This window comes from Oryzias latipes, chromosome 14 (genome assembly GCF_053564925.1).
Source record: "Oryzias latipes strain Hd-rR chromosome 14, Olatipes_Hd-rR_3.1".
NCBI lineage: Eukaryota > Metazoa > Chordata > Actinopteri > Beloniformes > Adrianichthyidae > Oryzias > Oryzias latipes.
In genome coordinates, this window is record NC_136250.1 from 19,753,635 (window position 1) to 19,778,253 (window position 24,619).

General features: G+C 41.0%; 2 protein-coding genes across 3 annotated transcripts; both read left to right on the forward strand.

The window, feature by feature from the left end:
* Positions 1-1,287: 1,287 nt before the first annotated feature.
* LOC101163840 (protocadherin-10) lies at positions 1,288-6,369 on the forward strand. Its single transcript, XM_011483695.3, has 4 exons — positions 1,288-3,927; positions 4,651-4,712; positions 4,914-5,026; positions 5,266-6,369. The coding sequence occupies exons 1-4, from the start codon at positions 1,414-1,416 to the stop codon at positions 5,535-5,537; spliced, it is 2,961 nt and encodes a 986-aa protein (XP_011481997.1). The 5' UTR covers positions 1,288-1,413; the 3' UTR covers positions 5,538-6,369.
* A 7,934-nt stretch (positions 6,370-14,303) lies between these two features.
* Positions 14,304-23,612, forward strand: LOC101164085 (protocadherin alpha-C2). Of its 2 annotated transcripts, XM_011483696.3 has the most exons (3): positions 14,304-16,922; positions 18,963-18,999; positions 20,525-23,612. In XM_011483696.3, the coding sequence occupies exons 1-2, from the start codon at positions 14,490-14,492 to the stop codon at positions 18,972-18,974; spliced, it is 2,445 nt and encodes an 814-aa protein (XP_011481998.1). In that variant the 5' UTR covers positions 14,304-14,489; the 3' UTR covers positions 18,975-18,999; positions 20,525-23,612. The 2 variants fall into 2 exon arrangements, with proteins under 2 accessions (XP_011481998.1, XP_004076726.2); XM_004076678.5 differs by lacking the exon at positions 18,963-18,999.
* The last annotated feature ends 1,007 nt before the right edge of the window (positions 23,613-24,619 follow it).

The window sequence follows — 24,619 nt, forward strand, 5'->3', positions numbered from 1 at the left end:
GCTGTCAAACTGCAGTTGCACATCATAGCAGGTGGTGCACATATGAATGTACAATCTGAGCTATTAACTGCACATTAAACATGCTAAACAACGTGGATTTGGCTCAGAAATAGAATGTATGACACTGTTTTAGTTGAAACTGCATTAGTTTTTAAAGCTGGAAAATGTGGGCTAACCTGTCCTAATCCCACTGTTTTAAAGCTAAAATGTAGTTAAAGACAAAGGGATTGGTATTCCACTTTTGCCCTTGAGCGGGGCAAAGAGTAAAAAGGCACAAAATGAGTGTGAGAAACAGTGAGAGAGGGGCGGTGACAAAGAGATAATCTCTTTTGTAGTTTTGATCCCTAAATGTGGTGGTTTGAGTCCCCTCATCCCCAGCTACTTAGTTTCTGCTCTGGGTAAGTGATGCCATGCACTTAAGTTGAGAAAAGCAGGTCAATATGACCACAGAGAGAAAACGACATGTGCCTCACATGGATAGCCCTGGGATTATTCCTCACAAAATGTCTTAATTCCTCTGTTCACTAATGATCCAGGGAAAATGCCCTCTAATCTCCATTCCATTAATTAAAAAGAGCATGAGCCCACGGAAAACCCTCACCATCTGCTGCAGTTTCATTTGCGCAGGCAGAAAGTGTTTTCAACCAGGGGGAAGCAGAGTTTTAAGAGCAAACTGGCGGAGAATGCACTGAGGTGGAAGGCAAACAGACACAACTGTTTCGAGTGTGAATACTGACTTGGGGATGTGGCAAACAAAGAACTTTAAATAGGATCAAGCTGGTTTAGAGTGCAGGAGGAAGGGAATTTGGGATTTCTTGCAGCCAGAATGCCTTATTATATAAATGCATACCAGTTCAGCCTGCTTGCTTTTTTTTGGTTTTTCCTCTGGTGGTCCCTTCACAATTCATTATTTCCTTGCTGGGACTGTTTCAAGCAATGTTTTCCACTTCTCCATTCATTACAGAGATAACTTCTCCCCAGTTTTGTGAGTTGGGCAGAGCAAAACACTGAAGAAAGGTGTTGGATAGGATTATGCTCCATGTGAGTCTAAAAATGATGAAACACTCCTATAAGAAATTGAATGTAGTACTTTTGACCCAAGGGCAAAGCCCGGAGGCTGTGACATGAATTTGATCGGGCTAGTAGGCAGGGAAGATTATCCGAGCAGATGTTGTTTCCCCTCTATTGAAAGAGTGGGGCCAATAATAAACGCGCGCGCACGCAGAAGCGCAAGACGCGCACAAATCTCAGAGATAGGCTTATAGCCTTTATTTCTCTCCTCTGTTTTCTCCCAGGCAGACTGGAAGGAAGGCAGGCAGTGAGACAGGCGCTGCTCCAGTTTCACCAAACCTCAAGTTATCTTGATGACTCCACAGTTTTGACACGTTTCTGATTGAATCATCTTGCTCGCAGATGGATGCGCGCGGTGCCAAGAAAACATGGCTCGTCGCGTGCTATTTTGCGCTGTTCACTTGTTTCTTGGACGCAGTCTGGGGACAGATACGATACTCAATCCCAGAGGAACTGGAGCACGGAGCTTTTGTTGGAAACATTGCGGAGGACTTGGGATTGGATTTGAACAAACTCTCCGCGCGCAGATTCCGGATAGTGTCGGGTTCCAAAAAGCAATACGTGGAGGTGAACCTGGAAAACGGGGTTTTGTTTGTGAATGAAAGAATCGATCGAGAGGAACTGTGCGAGCAGAGTTCTTCTTGCTCTTTTCACCTGCAAGTGGTCATAGAAAACCCTCTGGAACTGTACAGGGTGGAGATTGAGATTTTGGATGTAAATGATAACCCTCCCAGTTTCCCATGGACAGAGTTTAATCTGGATATATCGGAGTCTGCTGCCCCAGGATCCCGCTTTCCTCTGGAGAGCGCACAAGATTTGGACGTTGGCTCCAACTCGCTGCGCACCTATTTGCTGAGCGTAAATGAGCATTTTTACTTGGACATTCAGACGCGCAGTGATGGCAGTAAATTTGCAGAACTCGTCCTGCAAGCTCCTCTGGACAGGGAGCAGCAGAGCGCGCATCAGATGGTGCTCACCGCAGTGGACGGAGGCGCACCGGAGAGATCTGGCACTGCGCAGATTGACATAACCGTTTTGGATGCGAACGACAACGCGCCAGTTTTTGATCAGTCTTTTTACAGAGTCCGACTCGCTGAAAACGCGCCAAAAGGCACAATTGTGATCAAACTTAACGCGTCTGATTTGGATGAGGGTCCCAACGCTGACATCACTTACTCTTTCAGCGGACACGCTCCCATCAAGGTGCGCCAGCTTTTCAGCGTGGACCCGCACACGGGAGAAATCAAAGTAAAAGGAGTGATTGATTATGAAAAATCCAGAATGCATGAAATTTACGTCCAAGCCAAAGATAAAGGCCCGTCTGCTGTAGCAGTGCATTGCAAAGTGCTGGTGAACGTCCTGGATAAAAACGACAACCTTCCAGAGGTGATCCTCACCTCGGTGTCTACACCTGTGCTGGAAGATGCGCCCCCCGGGACGGTCATAGCCGTCATCAGCGTGGTGGACAAAGACTCAGGTGAAAATGGGAACGTGGACTGTGAGATTCCTCATCACGTCCCGTTTCAGCTACATTCATCCTTTAAGAACTACTACACTTTAGTAACTTCGGATTTCCTGGACAGAGAAGCGATCGCAGACTACAACATCACCCTGACCGCGCGTGACGCGGGTTCTCCACCTTTGTTCACGAGGAAAAATATAATTGTCCAGGTGTCTGACGTGAATGACAACGCACCTCGCTTCAAACAGCCGTCCTACACGGTGTATTTGACTGAGAATAACGCGCCAGGAGCATCGATCTGCTCTGTGACTGCTGTGGATCCAGATTCTGGCCAGAATGCGTATTTGTCCTATTCTATCCTAGAGGGGAATATACAGGGGATGCCGGTATCCACGTACGTTTCCATAAACTCAGACAGTGGAAACATTTACGCACTACGATCCTTCGACCACGAGCAGCTGAAAAACTTTCAGATCACAGTTCAGGCGCAAGACGCGGGTTTCCCGCCTCTCGGCAGCAACGTCTCAGTGAACATCTTTATTTTAGACCAAAATGATAACGCGCCAATTATCGTGTCCCCCGTTGCGCAAAATGGCACCGCGCCTTATGAAGTTGTGCCAAAGTCTGTGGACGCCGGATATCTGGTCACTAAAATCCGTGCAGTGGACGCAGACGCAGGTCAAAACTCGCGTCTGTTTTACCAGCTGCTCCAAGCGACAGACCCGAGCTTGTTCAGCATCGCTCTGTACACTGGAGAGGTCAGAACGATCCGCCAGTTAGAGGAGGAGGAGCCCACGAGGCACAGACTGGTCATCCTGGTCAAGGACAATGGTCAACCCCCCCTGTCGGCCACAGTTTCCATCATTCTGTCAGTGGTTGACAGCCTGCCAGATTCGCAGGCCGGTCTGGGTGACCTGTCCTTGAGCCCGCATCACAGCTCCAACCTCACTCTCTACTTAATCGTGGCTCTGGGCGCGATTTCCTTCACGTCTCTGCTGGCTATCTTCGTCCTCGTGGTTGTGAGGAGACTGAAGGGCAAGCCGTCAAACATAGAGTCCGGGTTCCCCTCCATCCGCTGCCGCTGCTGCTGTGCGCGCTCGGAGGAGACCACCACCACAGAAGTGTTTAAGAAGACCAACCTAAACGTCCGCATGTCAGCGGGCGCGCCAGGCTGCGCAGAGGCCACCGGCACCGGCGCTTTGTCTCAGGTTTACTGCTACAAAATGTGCCTGACGCCGGAATCATCCAAGAGTGACTTCATGTTCCTGAAGCCGTGCAGTCCGGTGCTGTCAGTCCAGCAGAACAACGCCAAGAGCACAGACTACCTGACCTCAGGCTGGAGCACGCTGGATCGGAATGAGCTGACCAACAACAGGGAAACAAGCCCAAACGAGGTAAAAGCAAAACACATCTGACAGGTTATTTATTACTCTTTTATTACAGTTTCAGCAAAGCAGACTACAGTGTCTGGCACAGACGCATAACGCACAGGTTTCACACTGATGCAACCGTGCATTTCAAACACCGGATGGCGCTGCAACATGATTTGCCTTACTGTAAAAAAACGACATTTTTAGTCAAATTAATATTATAAATTATTTTTAAATTGTATTTACTTTTATTTTCATTTTTTTCTGGACCCTCGTGGTGATTAAAAACTATGTTTAGATGAAAATTTGATGTATTGATGTTTTGTTTTTTTTAAACTGCTGGAACTGATCCAAAGTAGTATCTTATTCTTTTAAAAGTTGAAGTTATGAATTTTAAGTGATTTCTTTATTTGTCTTTCCAGTAAAACCACTTCTCTCAAATGGACTAATTCCCCTTTTTCTTGGACAAATCCACTGTAATTCATCTCACATGCCCTTCAAAAAAAAATCACTAAATGTTAAGTTTCACTTGTCACATCTTCTATGAAAAAACAAACAAAAAGAAAACGTGAGATCTGTTTTTTGTTACTAATACATACAATGAATCTATGTTCCTAGGATCAAACCATATTGATCTGTCTGAGGCAAGTTGTGAAATTGTTGTGTTTTTACAAATTGTGATTTTAATCATAAGTGTTCAGGAAATGTGAGGTAATTCTGACTTTTGTGTATGTTTTATGTTTCCAGTTCAAGTATTCAAACAAGGACTGGACATTGACCAAAAACCAGCGTAACTCAGCTTACAAGAGGTGAAAACATCTAAAATCCACTGTAAAAGTGTAAAAGTCTATGCATAAAATATAGTAAGACTGGGGGTAGGAATTAATATAATTTCTTTTTCAGCCCACTCCTGTTCAAAGCACTTTATCAATTTCTGTTTATTAAGTTTGTTTAACTATTTTATTTTGTGTTTGAAAACAAAATCAAATCAATTTTTTTTTTCTGTCCAGGTATAGTGCTGCAAACATGGAGGCCACACTTACCCGGCAACAGAGATGTGACAACGATGGGTTTTCCTGTTCTGTGGCACAACAGTACTGGACCTGGGGAAACCACATAAATGGTAGGCCTGATTTTAATATATTTCTGTTAAGATTAAAGGGTTTATTTGGTGAGTAGATTTTTTTAAAACTTTTTAGTCACAGGGATTTAGCCTGCAATTGAAACCACCAAACTAAAAATCTCATCATCATAAGGTTTTATTGGCAAATCACTTATTGTTTTCAGATCAAACTCTACTCACATTTCAGCTGAATGATGAAACATTCTCCAAATGTAAGAAATGCATTTTTTTTCTTGCAGATTGTAAGAGATCCCTTCAAGAAGGAGGAGTTCCAAATGCTTTGTGGACTCCAAAATGCCCCCAGCCTCTCTCCGAATCACCCGACTATCAGCACAACGTCTACATTCCCGGCACCACGTCTGGCTACAGCACCCTGAAGCTGACACCCAGAGGAGAGCTGGACATGTACAACACCTTCTCAACTTTTGGGAAGAAAAAGAAATTCATCTCAAACTATGAACCGTCTCTGGATGGAGATGATGGCATCATAACCAATTCCATTTTCAGATAAGAAGTCAGCTTCTGCTCATAGATTGGGAATGAGGTTATAGCAAACCACAGATTAATGTATGTACATTTACATCGATCTTTATTTATAATACGATACTGTAAATAGGCTGTGAATTAAAAAAAAAGCTTCATGCTGAATTTTATACTTGGAATTTGAGTTATACTGCATGAAATAACAATAGAAATCGTATCTACTACTTTGGCTCCATCAGGACAATTTTTGATGACAGACAGTTAAACTGATGTGATGTAAATCAAAGCTGAGGTCATCTGTGTTGCCTGTCTCCTCCTGTCAATTTTTTTTCATATTCTCTCCTGTCAAGCATGATATTTGTGTGTGTGAAAAACCAACAAACCAAACAAAATGCCTTTCAAAAGTTCCAAAAGTTAACTATCCATCATTGATTAATTTAAAGCTAATTGGTTATTCTGATAAAAAAAAATACTACATACGCAACATGTGCAATTTTGAGTGATAAAGATTCGTGCTGCATCCAAACCTTTTGCTTGTACTTGATCACACTGACTCATCATGATTATCTAATGACGGTTTTTTAAAGGTTAGAAACTAAAGTAAACAGATATGACACTGTTGTAAATGAATCCCAGACAGCAGGAGATGATTTTCAAAAGACATTTTTGCCACCTGCTAGATACTCTTTCATATTAACACTAGATATTTATGTATATTTAGCAGGGGTTGATGTAAAGTATTCACATCCATATCCATCTGCTTGCTTTTTTCATTTTTGTCCTAGTAGATCAGCTTTGTCTTTTCTCCTTCTTTGATAATTTGTTCCTGAAGAAGTGAAATAAACTCAAATTCAACCGCATCTACTTTTTTTTTATTTTGACAACATCCCAATTAGAAAAACTTGAAAACAGGAGGATTCTTTTCTGAAACAGTTTAAGGAATCACTCATTGAAAATGGAAGGATGCCTTTCTAACAAGACTCTAATTTCACTGGTCACTTTATTAGGCACATCTGTCCTAAACTCCGCATTAGTGCACATTTCTAATCAAATGGCAGGATCTTAATGCATTTAGGCATTTAGACATGGTCAAGACGATGTGCTGCAGTTCAAACCGAGCATCAGAATGGGGTAGAAAGGTGATTGAAGTGTCTTTGAGCATGGCATGGTTGATGGTGCCAGACAGGCAAGTCTGAGGATTTCAGAAACAGCTGATTTGATGGAATTTCCACCCACAACCTTCTCTAGAATTTACAGAAAATGTTCCAAAAGATGAGAAAATATCCAGTGAGTGACAGTTCTTGTTGATGTTAGAGGTCAGGGGAGAATGGTCAGACTGGTTCCAGGTGATAGAAGACTCAAACACTCAAAGAACCACTTGTTACAACTGAGGTCTGCAGAAGAGCATCTCTGAACACACAACACGTCCAACCTTGAGGCAGATGGGCAACAGCAGCAGAAGACCACACCAAGTGCTACTCCTGTCAGCTAATGTTAGCTACATTTTAATGACAACCACTCTCTTCAATCAGAATTCAACATGTTGGAAGGCCACACCCCTTCCACTGAAAGCAGACTCGCAGACAAACGCTTTGATCTTTCAACCACATACTTTTATGGATCTGTCTGCTTGGCCAGTTTATTAATTGAATAACCTGTACTACAGTAATATTATCAAAAAAATAATTAGGAGTGGCAAGAACATGTTAAAAACATGTCAAAAACCGGTATCGGAGCAAGAATCGTTATTTTGACAAATAGTAATTGCTATTCACTTCTCTGTAGAAGTATATGGGATTTCGGCTTTTTGGGACCAACAGGTACTTCCTGTTTGGAATGCCGGGGGGTGAGGGGTCACTCAGTCCAGTTCTCATTTACATGTACAGTCAATGGCGGGAAGACAAAGAATTGAAGATGAAAGTTGTTCGGGGAAAACTCCCAAAATTGTTCATTAATTGTTTAAAAACTGCTTCTTAAAATTCTGGAAAAAAAATTTTGTTCATCAATATCATTTTTAGCCAGTTCAAAAATGAAAATATTACTGATATCAAATCAAAGCAATAAAAACAGCAAATGAAATTGGTTTAGGAAAAAGCTTTCATGCTTTGACTTGAAGTTGAGAGTATTGTTTAACCTTTTTTCCTGACATTCAGGTTCCTAAATCTCTGACTTTAAACTACTGCTGTGGAGATTATTCTGAAAATCTACCCTTCACTCTGAGCTGCTACAGACCAGTGGGTTAATCTTGGGGTTGCCTTTTACAAACTGCCTTTGGAAATAGCTTTATGGTCAAAAAGCTGCCATTTAGTTTCAGATTTATGTCAAATTCTTCGTTGGATTTGAACCAAACAGGGGTAAAAACGCCTTCCCTTTCATTTATTTTTCCTGTAATCCTGAGACTAATTTTAAAAACAAATCCAAACAGGCTAGAAAACAAACATTCGGTCAAATATTACACAGAACTTTTCCAGAATGAATCTTTGGCTAAACTAGAAAGGGACATTACCCAAATTAATGGACAAATATGTGTAACTCTGACATGGATTGACTGGATTTGTCTGCTGAGCGTGTCTTGCCAGGAACTGTCACCATGTGTTGTTTTAAAGTATTTCCCCCACTAGGGGGCACCTTTTCCTAACATATGCAGTGAGGGTTCCTGATCGTCCAAGTCTTTTGTTTGATTACAAACAGATCATGAAAACACTCAAGGGCTTTGCATGCACTTTTAAAACAATCATTTTGTAATAAAAAAAAAGGCTAAATGTGAAAATATTGTATACAAACCATGGTCAAACAGTATGCATTATGGACATACCATTTATATTGAGTGGAACAAAGTGCAAATTGTGTTAAGATAAGCAGTGTCAAATTTAGATTAAAAGTAAACGATACAGAAAACCACCAATATGACAGTAATGATAGAGCTAAAAATATCTGTCACTCACTTTAGATTGAAATCAATCTCAAGTGATCAAATAAGCGGCAAACCTACAATAATTACAAATAAAGAATTTTTTAAATAAAATGAGTATGTAACCTAATGTTAGATATAAAGTTTTCAATTTTGTAGGTGTGTTTGGGTCAAATTTGAAGACTTTACAACTAAAAACTTTCATAAATACTCTGTATTACATCTGATTGCCTCGTGGCCTTTTGATACCTTCCACATTGTGCAATTTAACTGAAGAAAGTAATGATTTTCTCTTTCAATAAATTGTGAGTGTTTTACTCAACCTTGTTAGCACCTGTAGTGTTCCTGGTCAAAAGGGACCCCTGGGAAAAAATAAATGGATATCCATGCTATCCATCCATCACAAATCCCTGCTTTTCTGACTAATCCTCACTTGAACCAACTTCCAGATTTAAAAAAAAAAGGTCAGGCATGTAAAGGTCTTGTGCATAGCATGTATCTGTCATGTAAATCCATCTCTTTATCACATGTAACACATCTTTGAGACTAATCACTGTATCATTTTCACACAGACCCCGTGTATAAAGCTTGAGGTGTCCTTGTGCTCCTTCATCTCTGACCACGATCAGAAACATTGGGATACAGAGACTGACCAAGCAGTTTTCTTTCCAATAACTGATCCAGATAGTACTTTGAGACTTTGTTCACAGCTACCTTCTTTTCTTCTTTCTCTTTTGGCTTTTCCCATCAGGGGTTGCCACAGTGAACAAGTCACATGGTAAACTTGGCAAAGTTTTATACCGGATGCCCTTCCTGACGCAACCTTCTCAAAGCAACCAGGCTTGGGACCAGCACAGAAGTAGAGTAGGGAACAGGGAGCAGCCCAGAGTCGAACCCTGGTTTCACGGACGAAAGGCGCCGCAAACCAGCACGAGCTAAACCGGCTCCAGCTAACATTGTAGAATATTAAAGACCCACTTCAAGGAAAATTGTGTTATTGTTGTTTTTGTGGTATTTTTCTCATGATGGAGGACATATATAAAGAAAAATGAAGCTTAAAACGGCATATAGTATTTCTTTATTCAAATTGTGGTGATTTAGAAATGCTGTCGTAGTTGTTACGTGAAAACTACATTTGGCAAGCCACAAGCTCCCTGCTCCACTCCATTCCAAAGCATCCACTTGCAGTTACATAGATGCATGTACATCTTCATTTTCCTCGTCTGAGCTGGCATCTGGCTCAAAACTGTACAGCAGGGTAGCTCCAATATTGCTCACCGTTTTTGTTACACCGGTAATGTTAGGTTGGGGTTATTAGGCGCTGTAAGGTAGTGGGAGGGCATGTAAACAGATGGATGATGGGGATTGGGGGTAGGCTTACTCCATACTGAACACTTAGCCCACAACTTAGAGGCACATTTCTGAAGAACTCCTCCCACTCTACAGTAAAAATGTCAAACAGCAGATTTTTTTTATTTTGGATAAAAACACCACAATCAGAAGACGACTGGGAAATATTTGACAATATGTTGATCAACAGATGATCAGAGTGGGACTTTAAATATATTGTTAAAGAAAGCTGAGTAAAAAATTGGTTGTTTAAATAATATTTCCTTGAGTGTGTCTTCCGAAAACAAGCAGCTACAGTAAAAGTAAAACCTTTTTCCTAAGATTTTTTTGGGATATTTGTATTTCCAGCATCAAATGAGTCATGATTAAATGTTTGGAGCAAGAAGTTCTGATAGAAGATGTTTGCATAAAGACACATGAGAAGAGCTGATCTGGGAAGGGTGGGGCACGTTCAAGGGTTTGTGCTTCCCTTGCAGCTGCTGTGGATTCACCGTAGATTATGCAGACTTTCAATTTAGAAGAGAGGTGTCGTCTTCCAGTCTGGAGATGATAAATACATAAATCAACATTTCAGCATCCTGCAAGCTGACAGAAGAAAACTCAATCTAGTGTCCATAACTGTAACCGGATACAGGACCTCCACCTGCACTGCCATCTGCTTTGGCTGCCCACAATTCTCTGGTTTACACCCCACAAACCGACCACATTTCTGTGCATTCATTGTTGAATTTAAGGTTATGAAACATCATAATTAATCACAAATAGAATAAAAAAATATGGACTGAAAAGGGAACAACCCGGAGAATCAGCTGCAGAGTTTGTGCCAAAACATATATATTATGTTGTTGTCATTTTTCACTTCTTTCCAGAACAATCCTAAACATTTTCTATTATTCCACTGTCAGTCCATTACATTTGACCCATTTGATTCAGTTGAATTCAATAGAATATTTTCATAAATCAACTGAACTGTTGTAAGTGTGAACATGATGTTTAGATTTTACAACATTCATATCTGACATGAAATGTCAAGTGAATAACTGAAGCCTGTCATTGGCTGAATTGGAAATGTCGTAGTATATAGCTCAAAAAACTGAAGTGAGAGGGAGAAATTATTTGAAGCTCATGGTGATGATTGTTAGCAGCGTGTCCTAAGAGTTCCTTAAGAAGTCTCCAGCTTGTTCAGAACGCAGCAGCTAGATTGTTAGCAGGAACTAGCAGAAGAGATCACATCACTTCTGTGTTGGTTTCACTTCACTGGCTCCCAGTTGATTCTAGAATCAAGTTCAAGTTCCTCCTGTTAACCTATAAGGCCTTGCATGGTATGGCCCCATCCCACATCAAAGACCTCATATGTCATGGTGGCCTGTCAGTTACTCTCCCCCTCCCCCGCCTTCTCTGCCTTGGAGACGACCAGCTGTTCCCACTCACCTCATCACTGCTGCAGCCCTCTTAAGGAGCCTTTGGATCTTCAGTCGACCCCAGTTCGTTGTTCCTCCCATCTCCAGCCAGCTGACGCTCCACCTTCTGGAAAGATGCCAACACTCACCTTCAGCCAAATTAAATCATCTAAAACTTACCTCTTGTCCGAGTCTCCTTCAGGGTTCCGGCACTTGGGTCATTCAGAATCTGTGTCATATCATGACATCATAGTCCCTTACCATCCAAACAGAACACTTCACTCCAAAAATGCAGGACTGCTTGTGGTTCCTGGAATTAGTAAAAGTACAGTTGGAGGTAGAGCGTTTAGCCACCAAGCCCCTGTTTTTTGGAATAAACTCCCACCTCATGTAAGTGAGGCCGACACAGTTTCTACATTTAAAGTTAGACTGAAAACATTCCTCTTTGGACAGGCTTATTGTCAGACTAGCTAGTATTCTGAGATTATTTAACTTAATGTTGATGTGTTTAAATTAAACTTAATAACAATAACAATTAGTTGTTAGTAGGCTGCAAGAAGTTTGAAGCTGGGGTAGCTATGGTGCACTGGGGTTCTGTCCTCTTTTCTCATCTACTTCTACCCTCCTTCTCATCTATATTCCTGATTATTATTCATCATTTAGTTCTCCATGCCTCTGTTTGGTGCAGAGCGATTCATGTACTCTCCCTCTTTCCCACTCCCCTCCGGGTGAGTGGGAGTGCTTCCATTGGCTCATCCGTGCGCCTGTACCTGACCGTGTACCTCGTCTCTGGCTCGCCTCTACTACTGCTCCTACACCTGGCTGTGGATCCTGTTTCCGGCTCGTCTCTGCTCTGTACTTGGCTGTGTACCTCGTCTCTGCTCCTACCTGGCTGTGGATCCTGTCTCCGGCTCGACTTGCGCCCCCGGCTGTCACCCCAACTCCATCTGGATGAAGCTCCTCTGCTGGACTTTAAATGTGTAGTTGTTAATTAGTATTTTCCTATTGATTTCTATGTATTCATGATCCCTTCATCTTTTTCAATCGCCGGTACGAAGCCCATCGAGACGACTGTTGTTGTGAATTTGGGGTATACAAATTGAATTGAATCGAATTGAATTGAATTGAATTGAATTGAATTGTGATTCAGAAGTTAGGTTTTGAATGGACAGCTCGTCCAATTTTCTTGATTATTATGAGCAGATGCCTGAGGAATGGTTTGTACTAAAAGACAACTGAATTGCAGTTCTGTTTGGCTGCAATTGAAACAACCATTGTTTTTGAGACAGGGTGGGATCATACACAGCGGGGGTCCCCACCACCAGAAAGCAAAAAGGCTAAAAAATAATCTGGGAAAAAGACCAGACAATCTGGTATAGACACCAAAACCCCCCATCTGCTCCATATGAGAGGCCATCATGGGCACACCCTAACATCATCAGTGGGTGGGCCAGGATCCTACTGACTGTCCACTTACCTCCACCCCCTCCCTTGATAGACAGCTGTTTCTGAAACAACAGGAATTAAGAAAAACAGTAAATCATGCATCATTTGCCATGGGTACTGGTAAAAAAGCAGCAACTTTGTTCAAGAGGCAAGGCCCCTGCCCCACACATCTGTGAACATGGATCCCCCCTCCCACCACCACCACCCACACACACACACAGATGCTGAGAGGAAGTGGCTTCCCTGGCTCCTGACATTGCCAGAATAAATAGAAAATATAGATCCAACAACACTTGGTTTGAGGCACCAAAACCCCAGGGGATGCATCTAACCCCCCATGCACCAGCTGCTGGCCCCTCATAGATGAGATATAATGGAGCAGAAAGGATCATTAGCAACCCCCTTTCTTTTTGCAATATGTGTGGATCAAGTAATGGAAATGTGACGTCAGAAATAAATAGGGTATTTAAAATCTGATGGGGGTTAAACGAGAACTGACAACTGATGAGGAGCCCAGCCCAAAAGATGCATCACAGGTTTGATCTCTCAACCCCTCCCTGAATCAGTTTTGTGAGATGCAGTACAGAAAAGGAGGGTGGTTGGGGATTAGGCTCCAGTCGGCAGAATCACTGTTTCCCAACCCCCCCTCTTGAAAAGGAGAGGAAGAGCGTTTTCATAAGCACTCAGAGCATAAGTCTGTGCTTATGCTCTGGGGTGTGGTGCTATAACTAACAGCACAGAGATGCAACTACCTGTACATATGCATCCTTCTAAATTAATTGTGTGTGTTTAATGTGTGGTAAAAACCCACAATGGACTCCAAAGCAACAAAACTAAATAAATTCATTATTTATAAAGATACTGAAATTCAAATATGAAAATTATACATTGCTGTTGTTCAAAATCAACGCTGATGTCTAAAAAAGAAAAAAAGACATTGGAGTTCCAAAAGGTTAGGTAACAGAAGCCATTTGATTAATCTTGATATTTTCATACATGTCACTGCATTCAAGCCAACATTGATTATGTAGACACACTGACTGCATATAAGAACTGGACAACATGAGTGTGATGTCACCCATAGAAAATAACTTACTTACTAATTATTCAAATGTAATTATTCATATATACTAGATTGCTCCTATTTTTCATGAGACCTGAATGTGTTATGGTCGTGAAGCATGCATTGATTCAATCTATTATTGTTATCTATTCTGTTATTAGGATTTGCTTTTCAGGATAAAATGTTTTTTCTTGGTCAAGTTTTTTTGTTAACAGAATTTCTGACAAAACTGTGACTTATGCTCCAGTGCGACGTATATTTGATTTTTTTCTTTATTATACTTTTTTTCCTGCTACGTCTTATAATCCACAGCGACTTTTCGTTCGAAATACACAGTAAGTGTATTTTTGATGCAAGCATGTTTCTTTTAAATGGAAAAGAAAAAAAATACATTTTCATTTATTTTTTGTGCTGCTTGGAAAGTCCTGTTAAAACAGATTTTCTATCTCAAAACAGTCCAAATTAAATTGCCAGTCAATCGTTGTTTTCTTATTTAATATATTTGAAGGGAAAAAAGCATTTCAACATTATAAAAGCAAAGGGTCTTTTTTTTAAACTAATATTTATGTATAAAAATCTTCATCCAGTTTCCACCCCGGGGGCCACCCACCTCCCTGCCCACCCAGGCGGTGTGTGCGCCCCTGCGCGGAACTGCTGTGAGATCTGCGCTCCTTCAGCGGCACAGTGCCGTGAACGGCTGACCGCAGCTCCTGCAAAAACGTGGGTGCAAGAATGAGAGCGGGATTCCTCTCCATCAGAAGAACCTGATCGTATGGACAAATCATCCCTCGCTCTTCTCTAAACACAACGATGGCGATTGACTGTGCAGCGCTGCGGACACGATTCGTCGTGGCTCTTTTTACATTCGTGGCACTGTGGGGATTTACGCTCTCCATCACGCGGTACTCCATACCGGAGGAAATGGAAGAGGGGTCCTTTGTTGCAAATTTGGCGGCAGACCTGGGTCTGGATGTCCGCAGTCTGGAGGAGCGCAACGCGAAGCTCGATGTCATCCACGGGAAAAATTACCTCGACCTCAACAAAGACACGGGGGAGTTGATCATCCGCGAGAAGATGGACAGGGAGGTTATATGCATGACGAAAACGACCTCATGCTTTCTAAAAATGGAAGTCATACTTTCAAACCCGGTTCGCATTTTCAACATTGAGCTGGAGATTTTGGACATCAATGACAACGCGCCCCTGTTTCGCAGGAAGACAATGCACTTGGACGTTTCTGAGGCAACCCCTCCTGGTGAGAGATTTTCGCTGACGAACGCCGTGGATGCGGATGTGGGAGCCAATTCAATCAAGACTTACTACCTGAGTGAGAGCAAATACTTCGGCATTGACATTCAAACCGGCAGCGATGGCTCTAAATATGTCGATCTGGTCCTCAAGGGCAAGTTGGACAGAGAAGAGCATGCGGTTCATAATTTGATTTTAACCGCTGTGGATGGAGGGGTGCCTCCCCGCTCCGGCACCGCCAGCATCATTGTTAATGTCCTGGATATCAATGACAACGCCCCCCTGTTCATTCAGCCGGTATTTGCAGTCAATGTCTCAGAAAACTCGGCACCAGGGACAGTAGTCATGATCCTTAACGCAACAGATTTGGATGAAGGCTCCAACGCTGAGCTGATCTACTCCTATACACTTTATACCTCTGAGAAAACGCAGGAGATTTTTTCTCTCGATCCAAACTCAGGTGAGATCAAAGTGAAGGGGGTGATCGATTATGAAGCCAGTCAAAGTTTCGACATGTACATCCAGGCTCAGGACAGGGGGTCCACACCCCTGTCAGGACACTGCAAGGTGATGGTGTTTGTCACAGACCTGAATGATAACCACCCAGAGGTTACCATCAAATCCTTGAAAAGAGCGGTAGCAGAGGATGTCTCTGTAGGAACCTTGATTGCAGTCGTCAGTGTCAGCGACAAAGATTCTGGAATGAACGGAATAGTGGACCTCACCCTAAACCAGCAGGATATCTTGCCATTCCTCCTGAACAAGTCTTCAGAAGACTACTTTGAGTTGCTGGTGTCGAAGCCACTGGACAGAGAGGTCATGAGTAAATATGAAATAGTATTAAGAGTAAGAGACAGAGGTTTCCCCCCTTTATCAGATAATGAGACCATTACACTGGAGATTTTGGATGTCAACGACAATGCTCCCACCTTCTCTCAATCTATCTTCACAATCCACGTGATGGAGAACAATCCACCAGGCGCAATTTTGACATCTCTAAGTGCATTTGACCCTGATCTCAATGAGAACCAGTATTTGGTGTATGTTATAATGGAGAAAGAAATTGTTAACATGTCAATGTCCATGCTGTTTTCCATCAACCCTGAAAACGGGGATCTTTATGGAATGAAGACCTTTGATTATGAGAGAGAAAGGGAGTTCTTGTTCCACATTGAAGCAAGAGACTCTGGCAATCCCCCACTAAGCAGCAACACAACTGTTCATATTATCATCCTGGACCAAAATGATAACACTCCTCAAATTGTGTCACCTTGGCGAGCGCAGGGGTCCTTGGTGGAGGAGGTGATACCTAGATCCATAGAAAAGGGCCACATGGTTGCCAAGGTAGTTGCTGTGGATTCAGATTCAGAGCAGAATGCCAGGGTCACGTACCAGCTCCTGCAGATCAGCGACTCATCCCTCTTTAGCCTGGATCAGTATAATGGTGAAATTCGAACAACAAGAATGTTTACCTACAGAGACCCAAGGCAACAAAGGCTGGTTGTTATTGCCAAAGACAATGGTGAACCTTCACTCTCTGCTACTGTCACCATCAAGATATCAACAGTGGAACATGCCATGCCCTTCTCGGAAACAACAGAGTTACCTATAGAGTATGACGTCTTCACAAACCTAAATCTTTACTTGGTGATTGGTTTGGGAGCTGTGTCATTTCTGCTGCTGATAACCATTTTGGTTATTATTGTCCTCAAGTGTCAAAAGCCAAAGCCAAAGGCCATCAAGATCCCCCCAGCCAATAGAAACAGTGTGGTCAGCAGGAACAGCGTGATCAGTCAGAGAAGCTCCACCATTGCTGACTCCACCCTGATCTCTAGTGATGCCTACTGGTATAGCTTGTTCCTTGCAGAGACCAGGAAGGGTAAAGTGGTGGTTCGACAGCCGATAATTCCTAAAGGTGCCGGCTATTTTGTATCCAGCATACCAAGGAGCATAGGTCCCAGCGAAGCCGCAGACTCCAGAGCATCCACGCTGGAGGTATGTTGGAATGATCACGGGGTTTGGTAGATAACTATTGACCTTGGGTTCCCTATTTTACTCTTGTGGTGTATTATACATGCATGTGTTTACAATAGTATAACACAAATTATAGGGACAGAGGACGGATGATGATTTGGGCTTATGTTGCTTACAACTTTTTCACAATAAGGCTAAAAACTTGACCTAACCTAACTTAATTTTTTTACAATATAGTATTCCCTTGATATATATCGCTGTTCACCTTTGCTGTTGCATGTTTTCGTTTTCAGTTTTTTGTCCTATGTGGCTGTTGACCTTGTCAATCAATCTCCTGTACAAAATGGGTTCAGTTTGCCTAATCTGCATAAATCTTCAATTGCGTGCCGTGTGTCCTGTAAAGAGACGCTGCATGTAGGGGCATGTATTGGCAAGAGTCTGGCAATACGATACATATCAGGATACACGTTACATTTCAAGTGTCACTTGTTCTCATCTAGAGCCCATTACAAAGCACCACAATCGGCGTTTTTAGAAACATTGATTGAGTTTCGGGTCGGTACCCATTCCAAGCAAAACTACGTAGTGCATGTCTCATAACAACAAAAACTGCAAGGTAGACTGAACATTTAGTATTTAACACAAGCTGATTCTCGCAAGAGCTTGAGTTTTTTGTGGTGTGGTGTAGAGTAGCTTAAAGAATCTCTGTGTGCTGTTTTGGCAACTAGCGGTCAGGGGTTTAAGTAGAAAACAAGTCGGACACTGAAGTACGTTTATAAATAATTGAATAAATATTGTCTTGACAGCATTTTAAATTGATACAAGTATCACCAAATGAAATATCGCGATTATCGCCAAATCGATTTTTCCCTACACCCTAGCTGCTTGTGCATTTTGTCAGAGTTACATAAATCTTTGATTGCGATCAGATCTCTGTTTTCATTCTATAATACTGGACTTATTTTCTATGAATGTTTGAATTTTAAAAGTTTAAATAAGAAAGAAAAGTGTAAAAGTTTCCATCTCAGTCAGAAAAATTGTATAAAGTGTATAGTGATGGGTTTCACTGCCTTAAAACACCTGTAATCCCATAGATTTGACCTTTATAGACTGTAACTCGCAATAAACTAGGGAACACTGTAAATGACAATAAGAAAAATTTGACTTGTTGGATTGAGTCCATTTGGAGAGATAGTTGTCAAATATTAAAAACCTTTAGGATAAGGTTTTAATAGTTAGTTTTGTACATTGCACTAGTACCTTTTTTCAGGATATTGCAAATTTAGAGCCTTGTACTTTTGGTAAAAACAGTACCTCAGCTGTGGCTCATGCTCACACTTTGACAAGTACCCAAGTTGACGGCACCAACTGAAAAATCAAAACTCCTTTTAAATATTTAATTTGAACCTGTGAAGGGAGTCTGAGGTTTGGTGTGTGAACGCTCACCAGATGACATTGCTCTGGGGGCAGGTCAACTTTTTGCACTTCTTGCTTGGGTAAAAAAGAAATGTGATACCAATGAAATTGATGTTTGAGCAAGAGGTCCTTTTATTGGAAACTGCATCTGTATAATGATTCATATACTTATAAAAGTTCAATAATCACGCCAAACCCCTCGCTATCACCCCCAAAATCTGCTTCAGCTTGATGTCTTATGCTGTATGTAGGTCATCAATTGCAGACACATAACTCGCAATCATAACTAGTAGGCGTAAGTGGGGGAGTGCAACAAAGAAAGCCCAGATATTTTTTTTTCCTGCAAGGATGAGTTATCACTGCAAAAAAAGAGATGCATTCTAAATCTCGAGCAGTTTTTTGGTGCAGAAGAGATTGTCACCAAAGTGTAAGTGCTACAACAATCCAGATGTTGTTTGTTTCTTCTGCAGCTGGTTCTCTTGTGTAAAGTCAGCCAAATGCTCAACTGAAAGATTAAACAATGTGAATATGCATGCACAGGTGGACACAAACAGAGTCTAAGCATGATGCGTCTTATCTATGCTGTGTGTTTGTGTGTTGGCCGTCCCATCTCACTGAACTTGTCTCTTTTTTTCTGTTCTGAAGTACTCAAAATGAAAGGAAGTCCATTCTACAACTGGAGGTATGCTGGTTACCAACTACATTTTGTAGAGCCACAATATTTGTATGAGCATTTTTGTCCAATTATTTTTCCTCTTTATTTAGTTTGAGTTTGACTTCATAAAAGAAATGTGACATTTTTCAGAAAAAATACATTAAATCAACAAATTTCCAGTAAATAGAACCAAATCAGGTCTGTGTGTCTATACTACTCCTGTCTGCCCAGAACAAAAAGAAAGATCTAAATTTAATGCTAAACTGTTCCGAACACTGACACTGGAATTGGCTGCTCTCTCAAGTGATAAAAACCTATCCGCTTATATTGAGCTGAGATTGGAAGGAAATTGGCCGTTGCTCAAAACTCTGTTGTGCACATCAGGATTGCTTGTAGAGTTTTAGAGCAAAGTGAAATGACAGACAGAAAAGGGGAAATAATTGTCCTATAAAAGCTCTCCCTAGTTAAAAGAGAATGAAAAGCGTCCAATATCAATTCATGTGTTTTAATTTGGGAAAATAGACATTTGCTGTGGAATTATGTTGATAATGAAGTCGTAAGCGGCGTTGTGTGGCCCCGCAAGCACCCCCCCCCCCCCACCCCCCTTTGATCCGCCCTCATTGGCTGCGTGGTTGCTACAGACTCCTTACCATCCCCCTCTGCCCCTGGAACCCTAGTCAGAGCTGCACGTGACCTATTCATGAATGGCGGCTTTTCTTTTGGTTTTATCTCCATAGCAACAATTTCATTTTTTGATTGCCTGGGGGTGACGAACTGACAAAAGTAAATATTTTGATGTCCCTGGTAATTGAGGTCAAAGGTCAACTAAACTTCAGTTGAGGCTGTAGACTTTAGCTGTGTGTGCGGGCGTATACATTGTCTTGAAGATCGCTCAAATAAAAGTTTTTTTCTCCATGTTGTGGGAAAAAGTAAAAATCGCCAAATTTCGTACTTTTCCATAAAATGGCCGTCACCCCTCAGGTCCTGTGGCCTTTCCATAACAATTTCAAAACTTCCTTTGGTTTCATTAGTGGATTTTGAACACTTTTTTTGTTGCCTCATTTTAGATTTTGGCCCCATTCATTTTCTTGATGTTTTCTCCTGCCTTGTCATTATTTTTTACGGATGAATCGTTTACTATGCTGAAAATTTAGTTTACCGGGTACTAGGTACATTTTGGCGAGTTTTTGAGTATGTGGCGGGGCCAAAATTTTCACTCAAATGCGCAATAGGAAAGAATAATTGCAAAAACCAAATGGTCCTTGCTGTCCAGAACTGCTACTGGGCCATAAAAAGTTCACAAAAAAACAAAACTGCATAAATTCCTATTGCAGTCAGTGGCTGCGCTATGTTTATCATGAGCTATCTATAACGATTTTACTGAATGGGCCAGGATTAAATACTTAATTGTAAAAGATCATAACACTCCTTCCACTTGTTCCCTTGATGGTGGCAGTAACCAGTCACATTCCACTGTTGCACGAGTGATGACTTTCTCTAACCTCAATTTGAGGAGGACGTCTAGTTAACCCTCTGCTTTGCCCCTCCTCAGGATCCCAGAAGACAGCTGCGGTGATAGAATCCTCTCTTCGCAAAACTCTCTGGCTGAAACTTTACCGTGACTCACAAAGAAGATTTCAAACTGTTGTCCTCCCTCACTGCCTCCTCTGCAGCTCATGGTTCCCTCCGGTTCCGGCGATCCCACACACTGACGTCACCTTGGATTTTCTATCATTGTAATCCCTGAAGCATGAATCTGCATGGTTCTTCCTCAAGTTATTTGGACTACTAATCTTTTAAATCAGGACATCTGGATATTTCTAAAGAGTCTCTTTTAGCAAATAACTTTACGCTTCAATGTCTCATTGGATAAATTCTGTCTATTCTCCAGGGATCATGTGATGTGCTGTAGATCTAGAAGCCATCAGTATTTCACTTTGTGCTTACCTTGCCATCGTGCTACTTTCGTTTTTTTTTTTATACAAGAGTTGAAAACACGCCTATAAACAACTATGTGAATCAGGGTAAACATGCTTCTTCCACTGATCGTTAAAAAAAAATCCTGAACTGTAGCTGGTTTTGTTCTGGATTCAAATCATTGAGTGTAAATGAGAAAGGGACTGAGTGAACCCTCCCTCCTCACATTCCAAACAGGAAGTACCCGCTGGTTTTGAGAAGCCAAAATCCCATAGAAATTGTGAAATCAAAATGGTGCGTTCGTTCATTTACAGTAGGTAGTATTATCTGATAAAAAAACAATATCTATCATTTTGTATTACGGGTAGGAATATTTCACAAAGTGGGATAGATAGAACCGCGGATAAAGTCATTGTTTTTATGGATGACATCACACTCAGTCCAGTTCTCTTATACAGTCAATGACTCAGACCCTGCACATGGTGCTTTTAATATTTTCAGGAAGACTTCCTAACAATAACCAACAGTGATTCCGTTTGTATTTATTTTGTGTTCAACCAGTTCTGAATGTTTTGACAAAAAAGAATGAAAGACAACTGCGAAATGCAAACAAAAAATACTTTTTTTTTACATCATAGAAAATGTAGTTCTGTAGATGAGGTCAGAGAGGCAAAACGAGTTTAAAGGACAGAAGTGGGATCCATTTCTCAGCGTAATAGACATCAGTTGCACTATAGTATTTAATAACAGCGTCAAATCAAATCTGGTTTACATTTGTGGATGCTTAGCCTTTCTGCTCTTGTGGATGGGAGAGGGAGGCATGTGTCAAACACAAGGTGGCAAAAGTTTAAGGCACTCCAACATAATGGAAAAAAGCATTAGGTTTAGGGTCAAACATCAATTCCGTTTTTTCTGTAAAGAAACTCTTACTTACTATAAGCTATTTTCTAAAATCTAGTAAAATCTTTATTCACTCAAAAAAAAGTCAGGTGCAAGTTTTAGAGATAATTGGAAAAAAAATAATCTTAATAAAATAATATAAAATGTATTTATTGTTGCCAATTGACAGGAGGAAACAGTTGTGCTTGTACATTTACATATTCTACCAGAGAACGCGAGAACTGGACAGATAAAGCAAAAAAGTAATGTCTAAAATACAACTGTGCATGTTCAACCGGATTAAGTAATTATCCATATTTACCTTTAGCATGGAATTAAGGATATTTATTATTATTGTAGCCATTTACTGTGTATAATTTGAGTAAGTTGGTCATGTGAAATTCCTGCCCATTTCTTCCAGCGCTGGCCACTGCAGAGGGAGAAAACAGCTGCCAAAATGATCTATTCAAAATTCACAAATTCTGCCTTAGCTTTTGAAAATAAATTGACAAAGTATAAAGAAACTCCTCTAGAAAAGAAATTATTATAATCACTTTGGGTTAGTTTTGCTTAATAAGTTTATAATTCTTTAAAAAATGTGTTCTAACTAGTATCTATCTATCTCTGCCAGGGCACGTAAAGTTACAAGCACAACTGGGCAATATGTGGTTTTATAAATATTACTGTTTTATATATCTAAATTTTATGTTTTAAATTTAATTGCTGCTTTTGTGAGCTTCTTTAAGGGCATTTTGTGTTACGTATTTGTGTTGTGGTGCGTATGACGTTATTTTGAGGGTGTACGTAACTTCAAACAGAATGGAACAAGAGTCTTGACCTGGAAGAAAGTGACCGCTTTCGGAACCAGGACTTTAATTAGTCTGAGACAAGGGGCTTACTCAAAGCTCTTATTAGGGTGCTTAATGATAAAAGTTAATGTCAAGAGGCTGGGAGAAAGGATTATGAAAAGAACAACAGTGTTAGTTACGGCTACAGTACTCTAATGCTGACTCTGCATACAGTGTAAAATATTTATTAAGCAAATGACAGCACTTTTAATTCACTGTGTGTGAATGGAGTATTGCCTAGTGCACTCTGAGTCAGTGAAATGTAACCTCCCCTTTCTTCTGTCTAGGTCTTTCTAGGCTTTCCACCTTAAATAACTATCTGTTAGACTGAAGATGTAAGGTGAGGAGGGATATCTTGCTGTGAAGTACATAAGACGTGTGCAGTTCCTGCCAGAACATATAGATTCCAACAGTGTTTTCAGGTTTCCCAGATTGCACATACGATGAGCTCCTTGCGTGCCTTCTGCATTGCAAAAGATGACTGTTGACAGCTGAAATAATGGTGTTTCCTTTAGCATAACAAACATTGAAGTTCCTCCCCGATGATGTAGTTTCTAGAACTGCTTATTGCGAGGGGCCTTTTTGGAGTCGGAACAGATTGTGTTCGGCTAAAAAAACCAAGAGAGGCATTCGTTGTAAATCGAAACTGCTTTCTATTTTGTGTTTTTATACGGTAGACCTTTTTGATATCTTCTGTATTCACTGTGATGGGAGTGGCACAGGCGGTGCTGCTTTCGGTTTAGTCAAAGTGAGTTGTTTCTCATTTGTGTCAGGTTTTTTCGTTTTTCCACAAATACTCTGCCAGACTGTAGTGCACGCTTTGAGAGTTTCATCAAAGTGTTCTCCACTTCCACTCACGACATTAATGTGCGGCTGGGAACGGTCTGGCTTTATTTTCAAGTCTAGTTAATTGACAGATTTTGATGTTGCTTATTTGGCTTAAATGTACTGCCTGATCATGCTAGATGGCTAGTTTGAATAAAGCTTTTTAATCCATTCCCTCTGTGTCTGTGATAAAATGGGGGAAATGGGAGCCATCAAAAGCGGCTTTTTGACTGCGCCTTTATTCACATACGTCCCTCGTCACCTCCAGCACTCCTCTAAATTCCATCGTATTTTGACCCAGATTCCCCTCATAAACCACTGTACTGATTCTTGGAAATTGATTATTGAATAAAAAAGAAATGGTCTTGCTGTTGGAATTTTAAAGGCTGACAATCTTTTTGTCGGGATTAGCAAAAGCTTTCAGCTAAACTGCAGCGCTGTGTGTTCTGTTGTGGCCACACAGAGCTTTGAGTTCATATTCCTACACAGAAGTAATGCCAACATAGAAAGCATGTGTTTTGTAAAAATGTTCATAATTAACAGATTTAAATTTCTTTAGGGGTTATTACTCTATTCCATTCTATTTTCAGTCTGTCCTGCATCCAAAATATTCAGTTCTTTTAAACCTCTTTAGTCATTTAACATTGGGATAACCCTAGAAACATTTATTATATTTTTTATTAGAAAAAGGGGTGAGTGAAAAATAAAACATTCGTAAAAATGTAATGATTTCAAGTTCGATGAAGTAAGATTTGGGGACACAAACTCCTGCCTTTGGTTTTCAAATTCTGCACAAATGAAACAATTATCCTTGCAGCCCTAAAGTTACTTAAGAAAATCTAAACTAGGTCAATGGAAAGAAGGAGTTCATTTGTGGTTACATTCATGTGTGTTATGCAGTACTGCCATCAGTTTCCCTCCCTGCAGCCACATTTTTCAGTGCGAGTGCTGTCCATGGTGCTGAAAGTGGTGCTGAACTATACCTAACCTGGAGGACAACTCCAGCTCCTTACAGGTGGGTTTTTGTTTCATTTTGTCTTATCTGCTTTTAAAGACAGCCTCCACACACACAAAAAAAAAAACAATTTGAAATAGACAATTTGAAAGCACAGCAGTTTAATCATTCAGCATGAATATTGCATTTCGGAAACATGACCTAAATTAGGGTTTTAGTTTTT

Coding starts and splice junctions, on each gene's coding strand:
- LOC101163840 (XM_011483695.3), top strand. CDS start 1,414: ATGGATGCGCGCGGTGCCAAGAAAACATGGCTCGTCGCGTGCTATTTT. Junction 4,713..4,913: donor CGTAACTCAGCTTACAAGAG/GTGAAAACATCT, acceptor TTTTCTGTCCAG/GTATAGTGCTGCAAACATGG. Junction 5,027..5,265: donor CTGGGGAAACCACATAAATG/GTAGGCCTGATT, acceptor TTTTTCTTGCAG/ATTGTAAGAGATCCCTTCAA.
- LOC101164085 (XM_004076678.5), top strand. CDS start 14,490: ATGGCGATTGACTGTGCAGCGCTGCGGACACGATTCGTCGTGGCTCTT. Junction 16,923..20,524: donor CCAGAGCATCCACGCTGGAG/GTATGTTGGAAT, acceptor GCCCCTCCTCAG/GATCCCAGAAGACAGCTGCG.